This window comes from Heptranchias perlo, chromosome 17 (assembly GCF_035084215.1).
Source record: "Heptranchias perlo isolate sHepPer1 chromosome 17, sHepPer1.hap1, whole genome shotgun sequence".
In the NCBI taxonomy this organism is placed as follows: Eukaryota; Metazoa; Chordata; class Chondrichthyes; order Hexanchiformes; family Hexanchidae; genus Heptranchias; species Heptranchias perlo.
Genome location: NC_090341.1, coordinates 33255225 through 33276524, shown reverse-complemented (window position 1 = coordinate 33276524; position 21300 = coordinate 33255225). Strand labels below are relative to the sequence as shown.

The 21300-nt window shown below is 40.0% G+C and overlaps 1 protein-coding gene across 4 annotated transcripts in view; it reads left to right on the top strand.

The window, feature by feature from the left end:
* lrig1 (leucine-rich repeats and immunoglobulin-like domains 1) overlaps window positions 1–21300 on the top strand; it is a 119164-nt gene that overhangs the window by 61742 nt on the left and 36122 nt on the right. For all 4 annotated transcript variants that reach the window (XM_067998862.1, XM_067998861.1, XM_067998864.1 and 1 more), the window contains exons 5-8: window positions 4659–4802; window positions 6774–6917; window positions 7627–7770; window positions 14897–15040. In XM_067998862.1, coding sequence (XP_067854963.1) covers window positions 4659–4802; window positions 6774–6917; window positions 7627–7770; window positions 14897–15040 — 576 coding nt within the window. The remainder of the gene's footprint in view (window positions 1–4658; window positions 4803–6773; window positions 6918–7626; window positions 7771–14896; window positions 15041–21300) is intronic.

The window sequence follows — 21300 nt, the reverse complement described above, 5'->3', positions numbered from 1 at the left end:
TCCTTTAGATATAAAGGCCAGCATTCCATTAGCCGCCTTGATTATTTTCTGCACCTGTTCATGACACTTCAATGATCTATGTACCTGAACCCCTAAGTCCCTTTGGACATCCACTGTTTTTAACTTTTTACCATTTAGAAAGTACCCTGTTCTATTATTTTTTGATCCAAAGTGGATGACCTCACATTTGTCTACATTGAATTCCATTTGCCACAGTTTTGCCCATTCACCTAATCTATCAATATCCCTTTGTAATTTTATGTTTTCATCTACACTGCTTACAATGCCACCAATCTTTGTGTCATCGGCAAACTTAGATATGAGACTTTCTATGCCTTCATCTAAGTCATTAATAAATATTGTGAATAATTGAGGCCCCAAGACAGATCCCTGCGGGACTCCACTAGTCACATCCTGCCAATGTGAATATCTTCCCATTATCTCTACTCTCTGTCGCCTTTCGCTCAGCCAACCTCCTAACCAAGTCCGTACTTTTCCCTCTATTCCATGGGCTTCTATCTTAGCTAACAGTCTCTTATGTGGGACCTTATCAAATGCCTTCTGGAAGTCCATATATATAACATCCATTGACATTCCCCTGTCTACCACTTTAGTCACCTCTTCAAAAAATTCAATCAGGTTTGTCAGGCACGACCTACCTTTCATAAATCCATGCTGGCTCTCTCGGATTAACTGAAAATTCTCGGTGTTCAGTCACCCTATCCTTATTTATAGACTCCAGCATTTTCCCCACAACAGATGTTAGGCTAACTGGTCTATAATTCCCCGGTTTCCCTCCCTCTCCTTTCTTAAAAAGCGGCGTGTGCAATTTTCCAATCTAGAGGGACAGTTCCTGAATCAAGAGAACTTTGAAAGATTATAGTTAGGGCATCTGCAATGTGCTCACCTACTTCCTTTAAAACTCTGGGATGGAAACCATCTGGTCCTGGGGATTTGTCACTCTTTAGTGCTATTATTTTCTTCATTACTGTTGCTTTACCTATGTTAATTTTATCGAGTCCCTGTCCCCGATTCAATATAAGTTTTCTTGTGATTTCCGGCATGCTATCCTCTTTTTCGACTGTAAATACTGACGCAAAGTAATTGTTCAACATGTCCGCCATTTCCCCATTGTCAATGACAATATCCCCACTTTCAGTTTTTAAGGGACCAACACTGCTCCTGACCACCCTCTTTTTCCTAATATAACTATAAAAGTTCTTCGTATTGGTTTTGATATCCCTTGCGCGTTTCTTTTCATACTCTCTTTTTGTAGCTCATACTATCTGTTTTGTGACCTTTGTTGATCTTTGTATCTTTCCCATTCGCCAGGATCTGTGCCATTTTTTGCCTTTTTGTATGCCCTTTCCTTATGCCTTATACTGTCCCTTACCTATTTAGTTGTCCATGGCTGTTTTTTTTGGCAAGTAGAGTTCTTGCCCCTCAGGGGTATAAACCGATTCTGTATCACATTAAATGTTTCTTTAAACATTTCCCACTGATCATCAGTAGTTTTACCCATAAACAGATTTGCCCAGTTTACTGTGGACAGTCTCTGTCCCATCCCATTGAAGTCGGCCTTGCCCAAGTCTAGATTCTTAGCAGCTGATTCACTTTTTTCCCTTTCAAACATTACATTGAACTCGATCATGTTATGATCACTATTGGCTAGATGTTCACGCACAGTTAAGCCGTTAACTAAATCTGGTTCATTACTCATTACTAAATCTAGTATGGCTTGCCTCCTTGTTGCCTCTGGGACATACTGCTGCAGAAAACTATCCCGGACACACTCAAGAAATTCGCTACCTTTCTGACAGTTGCGAGTCTGCTTTTCCCAATCTATGTGAAGGTTAAAGTCCCCTATGCCTTTCTTACACACTTGTCTAATCTCTGCATTTATACAATCTAGCACTTCAGAGCTGCTGCCAGGGGTCCTATACACAACTCCCACTATAGTCTTAGATCCTTTCCTATTTCTCAATTCAACCCATAAGGTCTCTGTTGGCTGCTTACCTCTCGTTATATCCCCCTGTATCATTGAAGTGATTTCATCTCCAATCATTAAGGCTACTCCTCCCCCTCTTCCATTTTCCCTATCTCTCCTGTAGACCTTATAACCCGGTATAATTAGTTCCCAATCGTGACCATCCTGCAGCCAAGCCTCAGTAATAGCTATCATGTCATACCCTCCAATTTGAATTTGAACCTGTAGTTCATTTAATTTATTCCTTATACTCCGTGCATTTGTATATAGAACTCTTAGTTGGGCCACACACCCTAGCCTGACCTTCAGCTTTGATGCTGGGTTAATCGCCTTTCGCCTTCTAGTTTTTATCTTGTCTGTTGTGCCTAAAGTACACTTTCTTTCCGCTGCTCTACGCTTTTCCCTTTCACTTGTTCTTGAACAACTGTTTGTACTATTTGTATTGTAGATTTTCCCTGGGTCTTCCCCTCTCTTGCTGCTCTCAACTTTATTCCCTTCTGACTCCCCGCTCAGGTTCCCATCCCCCTGCCACTCTAGTTTAAACCTTCTCCAGTTTCATGATCTTAATAAAAACAGAAAATGCTGGAAACACTTAGCAAGTCAGGCAGCATCTGTGGAGAGAGGAAGGTAGAGTTAACATTTCAAGTTTGTGACCCTTCATCAGAACTGGATTCCGACAATGGTTCATGGATCTATCACGTTAACCCTACCTTCCTCTCTCCACAGATGCTGCTTGACCTGCTGAGTGTTTACAGTATTTTTAGTTTTTATTTCAGATTTGCAGCAACTACACTATTTTTTGGTTTCAATTATATGAAAAAAAAGGTTAAATCAATTGCTCCATGGTCAAATTCCCTGAGGGTAATTAATTCTTTTGCCATTTTGAAGTGGTTTGAATTAGAATTTCTGCTTTTACTTTCTCATGGGTGGTAAAGGAATCTTTGTAACTAGACTGAAGCACCATTTTTTATTGCTTACCAGTTTTCTGATTTTTAAACATTTTCTTTAACAGCAACCTAGTTTCCTGTGCAAATGAGAAGGAACCTCAGGGAGTTGCATTGCTCTGCTGAGTTCTTTAAAGCAGTTGAGTACAAGGTAGTATCTTCCAAATAAGGCAGCAATCGCATGAAGTTAGGTTCTTGGTTTTTTCAGAGTACATTAGCTTGGAGTGAGGTCCTTTGTAATTGCAACAAAGTGAGTTTGTTTAATATGTTTACAAAATATCAAGTGAAGGTGATGATTGCGGGGCCAGCATTTTTTTTCCAAATCTATATACTCGTAGTTTTAGAAAAAGTCAAACCAGTTCTTTTTTTCAAATCCTTTTACTTTTGCTGTTGTTGCTCCCCTGTCGCCACAAGAGGCTAAGTAAATTTCATAATGCATCTCAGTTTAAAATCTCATCCTTTCAAGATATTTTAGAAAAACCTAATTTTCTGTAACAGATATTTGCTTTAATGTAATTTTTACTAAAACTAATACCATTTATTCTGCCTCCAATGCTATGCAATTCTGGTAGTGACTCCATTGATCACACTGATCCCTTTGCTTAATACCTTTGTTGAGCACAGAAACCTTCCAGAAGATGATGATGATTTTTCTGCAGTAGTCAAGACAGCAGAGCAATAGCACTCAGTAGCCTGTCAAATGTTTTGGAACAGGAAGTGTCCATGTTCTTTTCTCCGTTTCCTCTAATAGCAAAGATCTTTCATAAGATCCAAGTGGAGGGGACCACAGTTGTTCTCATAATCCCCTACTCATCAAGTAAGGCTTGGTTTTTGGACCTTAGCAACACCCTTTTTGTATCCAGAAAATCCTCGGTTCTGAAAGTTTATAATGCTAAGTGGGAGAAATTTGTCTACTGGTCTAAAGACCATAATTGCAACCCACTGGAATGGGATATGCAAGTGACTGGGTCAAGTGATATTTGTAAGACAAAGAGCTCTTTTCCAGCACATGATCAAAACCCTTTTTTTTGGAAAAAAAAGCTTTGCTTCCAACTTTCAAATAGATGATGAAAGAGGGGAAGAAGAATAATAAACAGTAAGTGGTTTTAAAGTTAGCAACAAATAGGGGAGAGATCTTCAGAGTTGGTAGAATCAAATATAATGAAGTAGAAATAAAATAGAACATAGAATGGAGAAGAGAAACTGGGAGAGGGGAAAGGTCAACAGGCGTATTAAACATTGTTTGATTTAGTACTTTAGGGCTAATGAAACTATTCCTAATTGACTAGTTTTAATATATTTCAGATTCACAGCATGGATACATATTTGAAGCAGAGGAAGATACAGGGCTATGGGAATAGAATGGGACAGTTTTAGGTTGTTCTATCTAGTAAAGAGCCAACACAGATATGTGATGGGTTAAATGTTCTCCTGTGCTGTAAACTCGTATGGTTTACCTGAAGCTAATACCTCACTAGCTCTTACTTTGTGACAAAGGATTACCAAGCTATATGATTTGATGAATGAACTGTTTATATGTATTGAATGCACCTAAATTTTTGCTTTTATTTGAGGATTTTTTTGAATAAAACTGCATAAATGATAAGTGGATTATTTTGAATGCATCATAAATTAATGTTCTCAAATTGCAGGTGTCTTTAGTTATAATGTTGCCATGTTTTGTTTTCTGTTGTAATAATCTGTATTGTAATCTATAAATCTTACAGGTATCTGGGCAACAATCGAATAAGTATCGTGGAACCCGGCACGTTTGATAATTTGTCGAGCTCCTTACAAGTTCTTCGGCTAAGTAAAAACCGAATCGCACATCTGCCTGTCAAGGTCTTCAAGCTACCAAATTTGTTGCATCTGTGAGTAGAAATCATGAACATCTTTTCATTATTGTTGATATTCTGGTTTATTATACTTATTGAATTGTAAATAGGTTTAGATCAATTAGTTCTTCAGTCTTCCAGATTCATCGGTATGCCAAAGATACTGTACAGAACTTGTTCAAGCATGATGCTTATTCCATGTATGAAGGAGCCTCTGTAACTTGCAAGTAAGTGATTTAGGTCTCCTTCATAAGTGGCATAAACCTGTTGTTCAACAACTTCCTGTACAGTTTTCTATTTCTAGAACATGTTTTAGTTCCATATTTAAGTACAAACTTAAAATAATTTAATTTGGCAGTTATGTTCTAGCATGGCGTTCTTATTCCCTACAGCAATACTGCGAAGTAGCACAGCTTGTCATACTGCATGCAAATGCTCAGTGTGCTTGATTGTCAGCTGTGTAGCACAAATATGCTATGTTCCAATGATGCTGCAGAAAATGCAGCAATAATTGTGTCTTGAGCTCCAATAGTTACAGTTGGCACTTAGTGTTGCTGGCAGCACCTAAAGTTTCAAATTATTTTTTTCTCCAACCATTGGGCTGCGTGGGGACGTAATTCCAGTTGGGTTGTATCTCTGTGCATGGAATATATTTAGTGTTCCATGTATGTGGAACGGTTTTACCATGTGGTTTTTATTTGCTACAAACATTCGATAAAGGCAAATCTTTATTTAGATACCCAATCTGGCCTAATGGTTACTGAATTAGTTTCTTTTAAAACATGAGGGATTTAATTTGTCCTATTAAGGAGAGAGGTACACAGTGCTAACATCCAGGGTGGTTGCAGTTTAATTTTTTTTATATGATGAAGTTAACCTGCTTATGGAGGAAGTGGATTACATCTTTGAATACAAAGCTATTACAGAAACATGAGGTGTATGTATTGGCTTACTTTACTACGTAACAACTCCCAAATACCTCCTTTTAATAGGAAATGATGTCTGACTACATTATGATGGCATCCACACTCTTCAAGCCTCCCTCTCCATGTTTTGATTTTATTTATCTCTTGGGGGGGCAAAATGACTTATGCCCAAGTAACTCCATTGGAGCTGGGTCAGATTATTCAAGGGTGTGGATAATTCCATAGCTGCTAACAGTATTATATAACCAGCCTCTATTCAGCACAGAAGAAAAGCTAGTCAAACCTAGAGCGAGACATTAAAGAGGTTACTATCTTGTTTGATTTTCTATTGTTCAGAAACCAATTAGTATGGTAGCCTTTACAGGTGCCCTAAGTTGATTACCATAGCTATATTCTCTTGCTGTCACCAATGAGACGAGACATGGGATTGAAAATGGAGATTGTTTGTTAAGGATTTGAATTTTGATTCTTGTGATCACAATTTTCTTCCTCAAATTGATGAGCGAGACCTGAATAGTGATTTGAAGTTGTGTTTTTAATCAATTCAACCTATTACTGCTGGAATTAGTCCCATCATTAAAGTAAAGATCACTGGATGACTTTGCATAACTGCTTTCTAAATCTTGTGAAATTCACAGCAACCAGATGGAAAGCAGAACTGACATTGGCCACAGTGATGCAGCGTATGGTAAAACAAAGACAATCTTCTGGCCTGTTGTGCATTCTGCACAGCATCTAAATGACTGTCTCATATTATAAAACCATCTTATTTTCATCTGGTCCTGTTGGTCAGTTTTGTTGTAGTTTGAAAATACTATTTTGGGAATCAAATTACGAGGCATTTATGAATGTCGTGATAAGTGACATAGGTGAATGACATAGATTATTTGTTCTTTTGAGTCTGAAGAGGTTTTGATGTTGACCTCTCTTCCTCCCAGGTGTAGGTAGTGAAAAAGATAATGCCACTATTTTGAAAATCGATCAGTTACCTCAGGAACTGCCAGTTTTCTCAACAGAAGAGATAGGGCAGTGGCAAGTGGAAGCAGGTTTAAAGATGGGTTTTGTATGTGTTGTGTTCCAGAGAGCTGAACCGAAACAGAATACGTCTCATTGATGGACTAACATTTCATGGATTAGACCACTTGGAAGTGCTTAAATTGCAGCGGAATAATATCAGCAAACTCATGGATGGAGCCTTCTGGGGCCTTGCTAAGATGCAAACTCTGTAAGTCACTTTTAGGGAATTGTGTCACAGATGTTAAGAATATGCAAGACCAAATATTGCAGGAATGCAATTACATTGTAGGATCATACACTGTCATCTGTCCATTTATTCTTTTTCTCTCTTCCCCTTCGCTCATGCACATCTATGTATGAATCGCGTATTAATGATATCAGGCTTGGTGTTCAATCTGAGGATCTGTAGGCTGTGGTTTTAATAGATTCATGTGATTTGTCTTTTGCCTTATTTGTACTTTTTAGCTTATGCTGTAGTGAATCTGATGGATACTGCAATGTGCCATGAACAATTTATGTAAAATTGTATGTTCCAATGTCATGGTATGAAAAGCGGCATTTTTGCAGCTCATGCTAGTATCCTTCTTGGGTTGCTACAGTGCAAACTGAGCAGCTGTGTGAAGTTGGTATCTATACCCCAGTTGTGCAACTGATGGCCAGTGGATTTTTCTTCAGAACAGTTTGCAGCTTTTTCCACCTGGTGTTTCTTGTCACATCTCTATGGTGGTGCTAATTTTGTTTTGAAAATTTGCATTGTAACCACTTTTAAGTGTAGAAATAAAATATATTTGACCTTTTTAATAAATGTAGTTTTGGAATGTGCTTCAATAGAAGGCAAATACTGAATTTATTTCTTTTAAGATGGCTTGTGTTGCTAGTATGAGGGAGATATAACTCAAATCTTTAACCTTTTCTAGGCATTTGGACAATAATATCTTGAATGAAGTGACTAGTGGCTGGCTTTATGGGCTGTCCTCCCTGCAGCAGCTCTTCCTGAGCTACAATACCATCTCTCGAATAAACTCTGATGCCTGGGGATTCTGCCAGAAACTAGTGGAACTGTAAGTGACTTGTGATATCTCTGCATTATCTAGATTTAGATTATTGAAGGCAATCTCAGAATTTAATTTTTTTTTCCAAAAAAGCATTCATAAAGTTAAACACATCTGTTGTAATCTTTTACCCACAGTATTTCATCCTGGTTTATGTTCAGTTTATTTAAAGATACTACAACGAAAACTATAACACTGCAAACATTATCCCTCTGTATTGGAAGGAATATAAAAACCTCTTTTGGGCTAGTTGACTCTAGACGAATGCCAACCAGATTCAAGCATAAATTGCAGTACTTCAACTTATTTCTGTTGCAAAGAATTTCTGATTCAAGTGTGGAATGATGTACAATTACTATTATTTCTAGTGCTCAGCACATTGAATACTTGTCAGTTTGTTACCTAATTTAACGTAATAGGAGCTGAACCTATTGGAAGTATAATGTCACTTTGGGATACTTGATTTTTCTGGCGCCAGGGAGCTGAAGCGGAATTAAATTCTAGTTGACCATTGAAGTCTGTTTTCTTCAATGAGCAGATTTGACTCTTCTTTATCCCTTTCCACAGAGGAGATGTTTTCTTGTATTCTAGGGTGGCACCAATGATAGCAACGGAGAAATCTGCAAAACATACTATACCATATCATTCTTTTACCTGAAAGACAACTCTGTGGAGATTAAAGACAGCAAGAGTGATCTACAGTAAAAAGGGGAAACTTTCAAAGGTTTAAATTAAATCTTAAAATAGCTTATTTTTGGGGATATTCGTGTCTATTTGGTTGCTGAATAATTGATTTTAGAGCACAAAGATTATGAATAGAAGGTGGCATTTCAATATTCTAGCCCCAAGTGAAAACTCTGTTAAACTAGTTATTTGCTTGGATTTTCATTGCATAAAATAAGTAGAATAGTTGAAATTACATAGTTAACATAGTTTTGAGTTTAAGACCGTTAGTGCAGTTATATTACACAAATCAGGTTGCTATGAAGCGGTTTTTGTTTTACGGTGATGGAGTATACGTTATAACTGCAGCCAGACTTGTCTGTTTATTTGTTGCTGGGTGTGAGATTATCTTCAGGGAGTCGTCCCTGCTTTGACTTCCCACTGGTTGCAACATAACTAAGCGGAGAGAATTAACATTTTTAACTTTGAATTTAAAGTTTTGAATGTGTTAGAAAAGAACTGAAAATGTCACTGGGTTGGAGGCCCATGAGCCGAATACAAATATGCACATACTGACCTTTTGAGAATAAAATTTCATTTTAGTTAGAAAAGAAAGAGCTTGTTTGTTACTAGAAGTAACTCCAAGATGGATTTTGAATTTAAGTGGGAGACCTGTCAATAATATTCTTTTGTAGTTTTTGTTTAAATGAGTCTAACACCTAGAAGCATCTTAACCCCTAAAATCACCATCTATTTCAGTACCTTGAACTGCTTGATGTGAATTAGGGTTTTGGTATCCAGATGTTGCTTTTTGATGGCTTATTGATGTTTAATGGCTTTTAGCCAGAGATGAAAAACCTTTTGAGATTTGTCAAATATGTGAGGATATTTGGGATACAATCAGTGTAAAAGGAATAGAGGGCGCAGAATTCTTAAATTGCATTCAGGAGAACTTTTTTAGCCAGTATGTAGCAAGCCCAACAGGGGGACAGTTCTGGATTTAGTTTTAGGGAATGAAGCTGGGCAGGTAGGAGGAGTATCAGTAGGAGAGCATTTTGGTGGTAGTGCTCATAATTCAGTTAGATTTAGCATAGTTATGGAAAAGGACAATGATAGAATAGGAGTAAAAGTTCTAAATTGGGGAAAGGCCAATTTTACTAAGCTGAGATGTGATTTAGCAAAAGTGGACTGGAAACAGCTACTTAAAGGTAAATCAGTGTCAGAGCAGTGGGAGACATTCAATGGGTTCAGAATAAACATGTTCCCACAAAGAAAAAAGGTGGGGCTACCAAATCTAGAGCTCCCTGGATGACGAGGAGCATACAGGGTAAGATAAGGCAAAAAAGGGAAGCTTATGCCAGATGGAGCTCAATACTGCAGAAAGCCTAGAAGAGTATAGGACGTGCAGGGGTGAAATTAAAAAGGAAATTAGGAAAGCAAAGAGACGGCATGAAAAAATACTGGGAAGTAAAATTAAGGAAAACCCAAAAATGTTTTATAAATACATAAAGAGCAAGAGGATAACTGAGGAAAGAATAGGGCCTATGTGTGGAGGCGTAAGATGTGGGTATGGTTCTTAATGAATACTTTGTGTCTGTCTTCACAAAAGAGGGGGACGATGCAGAGATTGTCGTTAAGGAGGAGGAGTGTGAAATATTGGATGGGATAAGCTTAGTGAGAGCAAGTATTTAAGGGGTTTAGCATCTTTGAAAGTAGATAAATTGACAGGCCCGGATGAAATGTATTTCAGGCTGTTAAAAGAAGCAAGGGAGTAAATAGCAGAGTCTCCCGGGCTACAGGCGTGGTGGCGGAGGATTGGAGGACTGTTAACGTTGTACCGTTGTTTAAAAAGGCTGAAAGGATAGACCTAGTAATTACAGGCCAGTCAATCTAATCTCGGTGGTGGGCAAATTATTGGAATTAATTTTTTTTATTCGTTCATGGGATGTGGGCGTCGCTGGCGAGGCCGGCATTTATTACCCATACCTAATTGCCCTTGAGAAGGTGATGGTGAGGCGCCGCCTTGAACCGCTGCAGTCTGTGTGGTGAAGGTTCTCCCACAGTGCTGTTAGGAAGGGAGTTCCAGGATTTTGACCCAGTGATAATGAAGGAACGGCGATATATTTCCAAGTCGGGATGGTGCGTGACTTGGAGGGGAATGTGCAAGTGGTGGTGTTCCCATGTGCCTGCTGCTCTTGTCCTTCTAGGTGGTAGAGGTCGCGGGTTTGGGAGGTGCTGTCGAAAAAGCCTGGGCGAGTTGCTGCAGTGCATCCTGTAGATGGTACACACTGCAGCCACTGTGCGCCGGTGGTGAAGGGAGTGAATGTTTAGGGTGGTGGAGGGGGTGCCAATCAAACGGGCTGCTTTGTCCTGGATGGTGTCGAGCTTCTTGAGTGGTGTTGGAGCTGCACTCATCCAGGCAAGTGGAGAGTATTCCATCACACTCCTGACGTGCCTTGTAGATGGTGGAAAGGCTTTGGGGAGTCAGGAGGTGAGTCACTCGCCACAGAATACCCAGCCTCTGACCTGCTCTTGTAGCCACAGTATTTATATGGCTGGTCCAGTTAAGTTTCTGGCCAATGGTGACCCCCAGGATGTTGATGGTGGGAGATTCAGCGATGGTAAATGCATTAAATGTCAATGGGAGGTGGTTAGACTCTCTCTTGTTGGAGATGATCATTGCCTGGCACTTATCTGGCGCGAATGTTACTTGCCACTTATCAGCCCAAGCCTGGATGTTGTCCAGGTCTTGCTGCATGCGGGCTCGGACTGCTTCATTATCTGAGGGGTTGCGAATGGAGCTGAACATTGCGCATTCATCAGCGAACATCCCCATTTCTGACCTTATGATGGAGGGAAGGTCATTGATGAAGCAGCTGAAGATGATTGGGCCTAGGACACTGCTGCAGGAGTTCCTCAGGGCAATGTCCTGGGGCTGAGATGTTTGGCCTCCAACAACCACTACCATCTTCCTTTGTGCTAGGTATGACTCCAGCCACTGGAGTGTTTTCCCCCTGATTCCCATTGACTTCAATTTTGCTAGGGCTCATTGGTGCCACACTCGGTGAAATGCTGCCTTGATGTCAAGGGCAGTCACTCTCACCTCACCTCTGGAATTCAGCTCTTCTATCCATATTTGGACCAAGGCTGTAATGAGGTCTGGAGCCGAGTGGTCCTGGCGGAACCCAAACTGAGCATCGGTGAGCAGGTTATTGGTGAGTAAGTGCCGCTTGATAGCACTGTCGACGACACCTTCCATCACTTTGCTGATGATTGAGAGTAGACTGATGGGGCGGTAATTGGCCGGATTGGATTTGTCCTGCTTTTTGTGGACAGGACATACCTGGACAATTTTCCACATTGTCGGGTGGATGCCAGTGTTGTAGCTGTACTGGAACAGCTTGGCTAGAGGCGCAGCTAGTTCTGGAGCACAATTCTTCAGCACTACAGCTGGGATGTTGTCGGGGCCCATAGCCTTTGCTGTATCCAGTGCACTCAGCCGTTTCTTGATATCACGTGGAGTGAATCGAATTGGCTGAAGACTGGCTGCTGTGATGGTGGGGATATCGGGAGAAGGCAGAGATGGATCATCCACTCAGCACTCACGTGCTGGACTCCGCCATCATTGGTGATGGGCATGTTTACAGAGCCACCTCCTCCCGTTAGTTGTTTAATTGTCCACCACCACTCACGACTGGATGTGGCAGGACTGCAGAGCTTTGATCTGATCCGTTGGTTGTGGAATCGCTTAGCTCTGTCTATAGCATGTTGCTTCCGCTGTTTAGCATGCATGTAGTCCTGAGTTGTACCTTCACCAGGTTGGCACCTCATTTTTAGGTACGCCTGGTGTTGCTACTGGCATGCACTTCTACACTGCTCATTGAACCAGGATTGATCCCCTGGCTTGTTGGTAATGGTAGAGTGAGGAATATGCTGGGCCATGAGGTTACAGATTGTGCTGGAATACAATTCTGCTGCTGCTGATGGCCCACAGCGCCTCATGGATGCCCAGAATCAATTCTGAGGGACAGGATAAACTGTCATTTAGAAAGGCATTGATTAATCAAGGACAGTCAACATGGATTTGTTATGGTAAGGTTGTGTCTGACTAACTTGATTGAATTTTTTGAGGAGGTAACAAGGAGGGTCGATGAGGGAAGTGCATTTGATGTTGTCTACATGGATTTTAGCAAGGCTTTTGACAAGGTCCCGTGTGGCAAACTGGTCAGAAAAGTAAAAGCCCATGGGATCCAAGGGAAAGTGGCAAATTGGATCCAAAATCGGCTCAGTGGCAGGAAGCCAAGGGTAATGGTTGGTTGTTTTGTGGCTGGAAGGCAGTTTCCAGTTGAGTTCTGCAGGGCTCAGTACAAGGTCCCTTGCTTTTTGTGGTGTTTATTAATGATTAAGTCTAAATCATGCCCTCTACATTTAAGAAGTTTGCAGATGATACAAAAATTGGTCATGTGGTTGATAGGAGGAAAACTGTAGACTGCAGGAAGATATAGATGGATTGGTCAGGTGGGTAGAAAAGTGGCAAATGGAATTCAATCTGGAGAAGTGTGAGGTAATGCATTTGGGGAGGTCAAACAAGGCAAGGGAATACACAATAAATGGGAGGATACTAAGAGGTGTAGAGGAAGAGAGGGAGTGCATGTCCATAGATCCCTGAAGATAGCAGGACAGGTAAATAAGGTGGTTTAAAAAGGCATATGGGATACTTCCCTTTATTAGCTGAGGCATAGAATATAAGAGCAGGGAGGTTATGCTAGAACTGTATAAAACATTGGTTAGGCCACAGCTTGAGTACTGCATACAGTTCTGGTCACCACATTGCAGGAAAGATGTGATTGCACTAGAGAGGGTACAAAGGACATTTATGAGGATGTTGTCAGGACTAGAGAATTTTAGCTATGAGGAAAGATTGGATAGGCTGTGGTTGTTTTCTTAAGGAGGCTGAGGAATGATTTAATTGAGGTGTATAAAATTAAGAGGGACCTAATAGGGTGGACAAGAAGGACCTATTTCCCTTAGCAGAGAGGTCAATAACCAGGGGGCATAGATTTAAAGTAATTGGTAGAAAGGTTAGAGGGGAGCTGAAGAAATGTTTTTTTCACCCAGAGGGTGGTAGGAGTGTGGAACTCACTACCTGAAAGGGTGGTAGAGGCAGAAATCCTCATCACATTTAAAAAGTACTTGGATGTGCACCTGAAGTGCCATAAGCTACAAGGCTACGGACTAAGTGCTGGAAAATGGGATTCGGCTGGGTAGCTCTTTTTCGACCGGCACAGGCACGATGGGCTGAATGGCCTCCTTCTGTGCTGTAAATTTTTCCATGTTTTTCTATGACCGTTCCACACCATTACACAAAATACAATAAGTCTCTTTAAATCACTATCAACCTTTCTAATGTAAACCTGAAACTACAAATATGGCATTTTAAAAGCCTCTTACTCATAATAGAAATATGTTTTGGTGCATGATGTAGCATGTTCCAAGTATTAACTTCAGAAAGTTTCCAGCTGGGTTTTTATAGTGACCTATTTTAAAGATCCCTTGAAACTGCCTCACTAAGTATAATGTTTAGTTTACAAAAAGAAAGTTGGGTTGTACACAAATTAGGGCAAATCCATCTGTTTTCTAAACTAACTCTTGTAGACTGAGTTTTGACTTGGCCAGACCCACCTTGGGCTTGATCTGAAATCCAGATAAGGTTGGCATGTAGGCAGTAAATATGCATGGAGGCTTCACACTTGAGTGCAGTGTACCTTAGCTGTTTGCTCTCCCTCCTGCATGGTGGTTTTCTGTTTTCTTTACCTGGGTTGCATGGAGCATGAGGAGTGATGAGAATAGTCTTCAACAGTTGCTGTTTTTTTAAACTTCCCCCCACCCACCCCATTCCCCTTTCGCTGCCAGCTTGTTATAGTTTGGACACTTTAAATATTTATTCAATTAATCTAATATGGCTCAACTGGTTAAGACAGTAAGTAGCTGAGCTAGAGAGACCAAGGTGGTGATGAGAAGGTCCAAGTTCAATCCCTTGGCTTGTCTGAGTTTGTTGATCTCAGCTAGGAGTGTTGGTAGGAATGCTGTATTGTCTTCAGTGTCCATGATTTAGGGAGTTCCTGCTGCAGATCACTGTGCAGTAACCTCTACTGGAAATGCATAAATGAGGACAGGATTGGGCTCTGAGCCGTTTCCTCCCGTGATTGAATTGTATGCCATCTATCACTGCTGGGGCTCATGTGATATTGGTCACTTGAGTAGGTCACCGGAGGGTCAAGGCACCTGTGGAATTGTGCAGCAACAAGGTGTCAACAAAGGGGAAGGGAAAAGATTGGTGAGGTTTTGGCGGGTGGGGGGGGGAAGGGTCAATGCATAGGGAAAGGTATTTATGAATACAAAATAGCTAATAATTGATTATAAATTTTAGTTCTAATAGTTTTTTAAATCCCATAGTTTTTGTCTTCCACAGGAACCTTTCTCACAATAACCTGATGAGGTTGGATGAGGGAAGCCTAATGGGGCTGAGTGGGCTACAGAATCTCCGCTTAAGCCACAACACAATAAGTCATATTGCTGATGGGGCTTTCAAAGGACTCCGAAGCCTGCGAGTATTGTAAGTATTAAAATCTGCCATACAGTGAGACGTGAACAAATTTGGTTTCTGTGTGGATGATAATCTATGGTAACAATTTGCAACATACACTACTGTGACAGGTATTTAAATGTAGTAATACTGTACTTTAGGGTTCAGCAAATCTAGCTTGTGTTCACACACTTACAAATTAAGATTTTTATAATAAACTGTTTCCACCTTAAAATACAATACTCTGCAAAAACCCATCAGTTTTTGTGAACCTTCATAGTATTGTGATATTACAGTGGAATGCTATGGAATTGATCAAATAAGATTTTAAACTGAGGACTAATCTGATTGTTTAGGTGGATGTAAATTCCTTAGCACTATTTTGAAGAATAGGGAGTTCTCCCTGTGACCTAGTAAAGATTCCTCCCTCGATCAACACCATCAAAACAAATTAACTGGTCATTCATCTCATTTACTAGTTGTGGGACCTTGCTGTGCACAAATTGGCTGCCACATTTTCCTATGTAATAAGAGTGACTACACTGCAAAAATACTTCATTTGCTGTGAAGTATTTTGGAATGTTCTGAGGTCATGAATGCTGCTATGTAAACACAAGTTCGTTCTTTTTCTTTTTATATTGAGTAGTCTAAGATCAGTTCTGAAATGAGGCTGTTATTGATGATCATCAGCAGGAAATTAAATATTTTTCATGATTTTGCAATTCTGTGCCACAGATTAACATATGACCACTCGATTCACTATGCTTTTTTTTTTAAAAAAAAGAGTCTGAGTAGATCCAATCTTGTGCAGCTGCACCACAAATTCTGTAGACCATGCATGAAATTGTAGTAAGGATCTCATGCTTTCCTGTGCTTGGAATCATAAATAATAGAATTTTAAGTGAGTGTGGGTATTATTTGAAAAGGTGGTAGGGGACAAAAAGACTTGGGATATATTTGTTTTTATAGTTTTAACCTGGTTTCAGATCTCTCCTGATTTAAATTTTGATAATCATAACATTGGAAAAGCTGTTTGCAGGAAAGTCAGGCAGTTGTTTTGACAAATGCAAAGCTTTCCTCAGCCTTTTATTAGTTTTCCATGCCAGTCTACCTTGTAGAAAGCCATTGCACTTGCATTTCTCACAAGGAGGGTGTTGGGGAAAGCTACTGTGTGGCCAGGCTGCATCTGCTCCTTCCTGGTGAGGAATAGATCAGCTTCATGATGTTGAAATGGCTGAGATAATGCACTTCTCAAGAGCTTTGCTATACGCTCTCAATTGCAAATGTTTTATATCAAGCAAGGGTAAACATAACAGGTGAAGGAAGAGCCATCGAGGTGGAAAGTGAGACCGAGGAATGGGAAGTGGGCTTCAAGGGTAAAAAATGGGATGAAATGGGAGGGAAAGGGTTAATAGCAAGGAGGTGTCAGCCTTTGCTATCAGTTTCATTTAGGTGTCAGCCTCATCCCCTCACCTCTGAGTCAGAAGGTTGTGGTTTAAAGTCCCACTCCAGAGACTTGAGCACATAATCCTGGCTGACACTCCAGTGCAGTACTCGAGGAGTGCTGCACTGTTGGAGGTGCCGTCTTTCAGGTGAGACATTAAATCGAGGCCCTGCCTGTTCCCTCAGGTGGACGTAAAAGATCTTATGATATTATTTGAAGAAGAGCAGGGAGTTCCCACCGTGTCTTGGCCAATATTTATTCTTCAACTAACATCACTAAAAATAGGTAATCTGGTCACTTATTACATTGCTGCTTGTGGGACCTAGATGTGTGCAAATTGGCTGCCACGTTTCTTACATTACAACAGTGACTACACTTCAAAAGTACTCAACTGGCTGTAGAGTGCTTGGGATATCCTGAGGTCGTGAAAGGTGCTACATATTTTTCATGTAGTATTTTTCATTCTTGGAATGAGCAAAAGAGGAATATAATAATGAGGATGCCATAATTCTGTGTTTTTCCCGGAGAATTAGATTCCAGGATTCAAATGCTTGTGTATCTTCCACGTTACATTAATTCTTATACTATAACTCCTTAATGGTGCCATCATTGAGTACTGGGATTTTATTAATGGGGAAAATATCAAAAATGAAACAGTGGTGTCCACTCCTCTTCTGCGGTAAGAGTGTGATTTTGGTGCAAAAAAACCTTGTTGAACACTTGCCACTTGCCTTCTGCTTAAAAACTTAATTATGAGCCTCAACTACTATGCTAGTTGCGCTGGTATCTGGGGCATGATTTTATCGGAGTGTGGGGGGAGGTGGAGGAATTCCTGATTGGAAACTCAGAGATAAGGGTTTCCCGGACGTCCCTACAATTTTGAGGGAGAAGAGGAAGGAAGAGGACATGAACCGGTAAGTGTTAGATGGCGAGGAGGTGGTCAGACATCGTGTGGGAGGTGGTGGTTGGAGATTGTGGCGGGGTGTCGTTGCAGGTAGGCTTGTTGGGCTGTGGGGCCTGGGGGAAGCAATCCTGCTCCTCCAGCCCCACAGGCTGTGCTATAAAGGCACGTATCTGCTGTTTCGGGCCTTCTCGCCTCCTCTTGCGTGGCGTGAAGTAGAAGGCCCGGGAATCCTGGCCCCCAGGGGTTAAAACAAAAAAGCTGTTAAAATGGAGGCCCACAGCATTGCATTACATCTTTTTCTAAGTGTCCACTGTTGGGCTGCACGGGCAAAGATCTACTCCAGTAGCCTCTGCTAGTGTGAGAGTGACCCGTAGAGACTACCTGGTCCATAATAAGAGGTCTCCCGCCCCTCATCCTGCCTCAGTTAAAACCAGAAATGGGTGGTTTGGGGGTGGATTTTAGATTTTAAAAATTTTCACCGCCCTTCCCTCGCGCCCCCCCCCCCCCCCCCAAACCCATCTGTTTTTCAGAGTTAAAATTATGCCCCTGATTTTTGAATTGGATAGTAGCAGTGACTTCTGATCAGGAAAGATCAGGTGTGCATTTTTTATTGCTGTCCAACTAGGAAGTATAAATATATTGATAAAACTTGCTCACCCCAAAACTACATTATTTCTAATGTAGTCTACATTATCTTTTTCTAAGTGTCCACTGTTGGGCTGCACCGGGCAAAGATCTCCAGTAGCCTCTGCTAGTGGGAGTGACCTGTCGAGACTACCTGGTCCATAATAAGAGGCTCCATAAGGCTGAGACTGGGGAGCTTGAGTGTTCTCATAGATTTCCATTGCACTTTGCTGCTCTTCAGGAGCATCTTTTTCAAAATGGGAATAAATAGGTGCAATCAAACCAGATTTACTTTAAGAATAGGTTCACTATATCTTAAGATAGTTGTGTGTTGTGTAAATATTATTTCCCAATGCACTATGCTGATCCTGAAATCTTAAAATATAATGAACATTTACTTAAGAAGGGCTGGGTAAATATGGTAACAAATTTAATAAATATTGTGCTAATAAGACACATGTAAGTGGGGAAAATTGATGGACAGTTTTGAAATGTCAAGGCTTAGTAATGCTTCCATTTACAACTTACCACGAGAGTGTAAATTTCTATAACTATGTCTGTCATTTTGTAATTGACTTTTTAATAATATGCTGCAGTACTCAAGGATATGTGTGTGAAATATGTTTAATTGAAAATGAATGTTCAGGTGTATTCTAGCTATACTTAGTAAGTTTTGCTGTGAACAATATTGTAGTATTTATTTCTCTTCTATATCCTTGACTACCAGTGCTAAGTTTTTCTGTCAACTTCAAAACTGACTTCAGAGTGGGGAAGCAGCTTTGAATGTCCCTAAACTTACAAATGTACTGCTATGCAATTACAGTTAGAGTTTTGGAAATCTTCCATGATTTGGAAAAATTACAATTTTTGTTAAAATTCAGCAGGCAGCAAAATACCAGAGGTCCAAGTATTCCTAACCTCCAGTCACCTATAATATTAGCTATACTTGTGAAAACACAAGATAATTAAATGTAATGGGAAGCAATACGAGCAATACTTTTTCTACAGCTAGAAACCACTAGAATGTATTGTAAATGCAATATTTAGTATTTCCAAAGTATGCTCGAAACATCCAGTGACTTAAAAATTGGCAACTCAATCATAAGATTTAAAGAATAGGGGTGTTAATTTTTATTTTTCTCTTGGAACAGGAATGGTTTAATTGTTGTTATCTTAACAACTAATGTTGCATTTTGAAGACCTGCTTTAGTTCTAGTTCTCGGATAGCTGCCAAATCTTGTCTTTAGTTGTGAGTTTGTCAGAAGAAAGGAATTTAAAAAGAACCTAATCAGACACCACCTCTCCTTCGCGACACCCAAAGCTGGAAGTAAAAGACCCCCTTTCCTTGAACTGCTTACAGGAAGATGTCAGACACAAGTTTACTTGGTCATTCCTGAAACCTTTTAGTTTTCAGAGAGAGGTTTTTGTTTGTATTTTGAATGACCAGTCATGGCAAAGTGCTGAGGCTTTCTACTCAATGCAGAGAATTCTAATTAAATAAAGCAGAGGCCCATAGGGTCCTGCACCTGGTGAAAGAGAAACGAGCATGCTTTAATTATGGTTCCATTGTTGCTGAGGATTGACGAGCCTTCAGTGGGTGTGAAACTGCTGAAACACATAGCTATTCAAATAGAGGTCAAGCCTGGGGCCTTCACACAGCAATGATTAACAAGCCAGCAGGCATTCAGGCCTAGCCAGCCAGAAAGAATAGGAAATTGCCAGTGAAGCCTGGGAGAGAAAGGAAGTAAATACAAAAAGAGCTCAAATCAAAGGTTTTGCTAGTTTGAGAGAACATTTTTTCTTTTACTTCACCCTCCTTCGTTCTTTTCAAAGAAAAGAAAACATGCAATGAGCAGGACATTGGCATTGTATAGAATACAATGTCATAGCCAATTTAAAACCATATATTTAGAGAATAAATAGCCCCAGATAGAATGCCACACTATTCTACTTGTACATACTTTCATGTCGAGAGAAGTGGACTGGTCAAGCCTAGAAACAAATTCTGTATTATTTAACTAAATTTTCAGCTAAAATGTCATTATATGTTAGTTTCAGACACCTTCATATTGAATAGATTTTCTTTTTACCCTTCAAACTATGTCCCTAGTCCTGCAATCCTGTACCTGACACAAAAAAAAGTCCCAGATCTGTTATCATACCCTTACATTTTATTTTAAGGCTCTATGAAGCCTCTTCTCATCTGATAAGATTTATTACTTCATTTATAGTAGCAGATGGGTGCACAATTCAGTTCCCATAGCAACTGTAAATATCCAATTCTAAAATCATAACTTAAATGAAATTCAAATTTTTCTCTTTTCCAAATGCCAGTGATAGCAATGATTTTGACTTTCTTGCATGGTTTACGTTGAAGTTGTAGGTTATTTGGGGAATTACTTCAGTGAAACCTATTTGGAAATAGTACAGAAACATGCATTCCTCAAAGGATTAATTGCAAAGTGGCATGCCTTATTTGACAGTGATAGTTGTCCAACTCACTAATAAATTGTCTCTCTTTTGGTACTTAATGCCCGTGGTTTGTATATTTATAACCTGTATAGGGAAGGATAATAACCTCAAACAACCTGAACATTTGTCTACTCCAGCACGGTTTTTAAAAACTACATTACAAAAGAAACATGTAGGTTAAACCTGGCCGGGAATGTCTTTTTAAGAAGGGGTTTGAAATCCTCAAATAGCATTGTACTGTTCTAGTGTAAGGCTGCTACATGCTGTAGAATATCCTGTTAGATACTATTTAAGGTTTTATCTTTGTCACCACTTTTTTAAAATCAGAATCATTCAGAATCAGAATTTGCATGATTATCGTGAAAACATAATTCTGATTTCTTATGTGCCTCCGCAGTATTTGGTTGTATTATTCTTTGTTGAGAGAAGTGGGCCAGTCAAATGTACAAGCTTAATTTTGGAAGACTCTTAGCACCAGCCAATGTTCTTGAAACTTTCAAGTCCCAAAGGCAACTTACATTTTCAGAACTTAGAAATCTTGAACTTTGAAACCCTTTTAAACATTCTGATGGGAATTCCAAAGTGATATTAAGTGCACTACTGATATGGGGAAATTCCTGCACGAGTAAAGAACCTTATATGCAAGGGAAAGAATCCCAGAAATTGGTTGCTTGTGGCAGGATGGCGTACTTCATATACAAATAAGTACAGTTTCATGTCAGCTGCCCAGAAAAAGTTATATACAAGGGGAAGCATACAGCTTCCAGGCTGGTGCATGTTTCTGTGGGATTAATGCATTTCCATTGATTCATTTGAATTTGGAGACGAAACCACTCCAAATTTGCA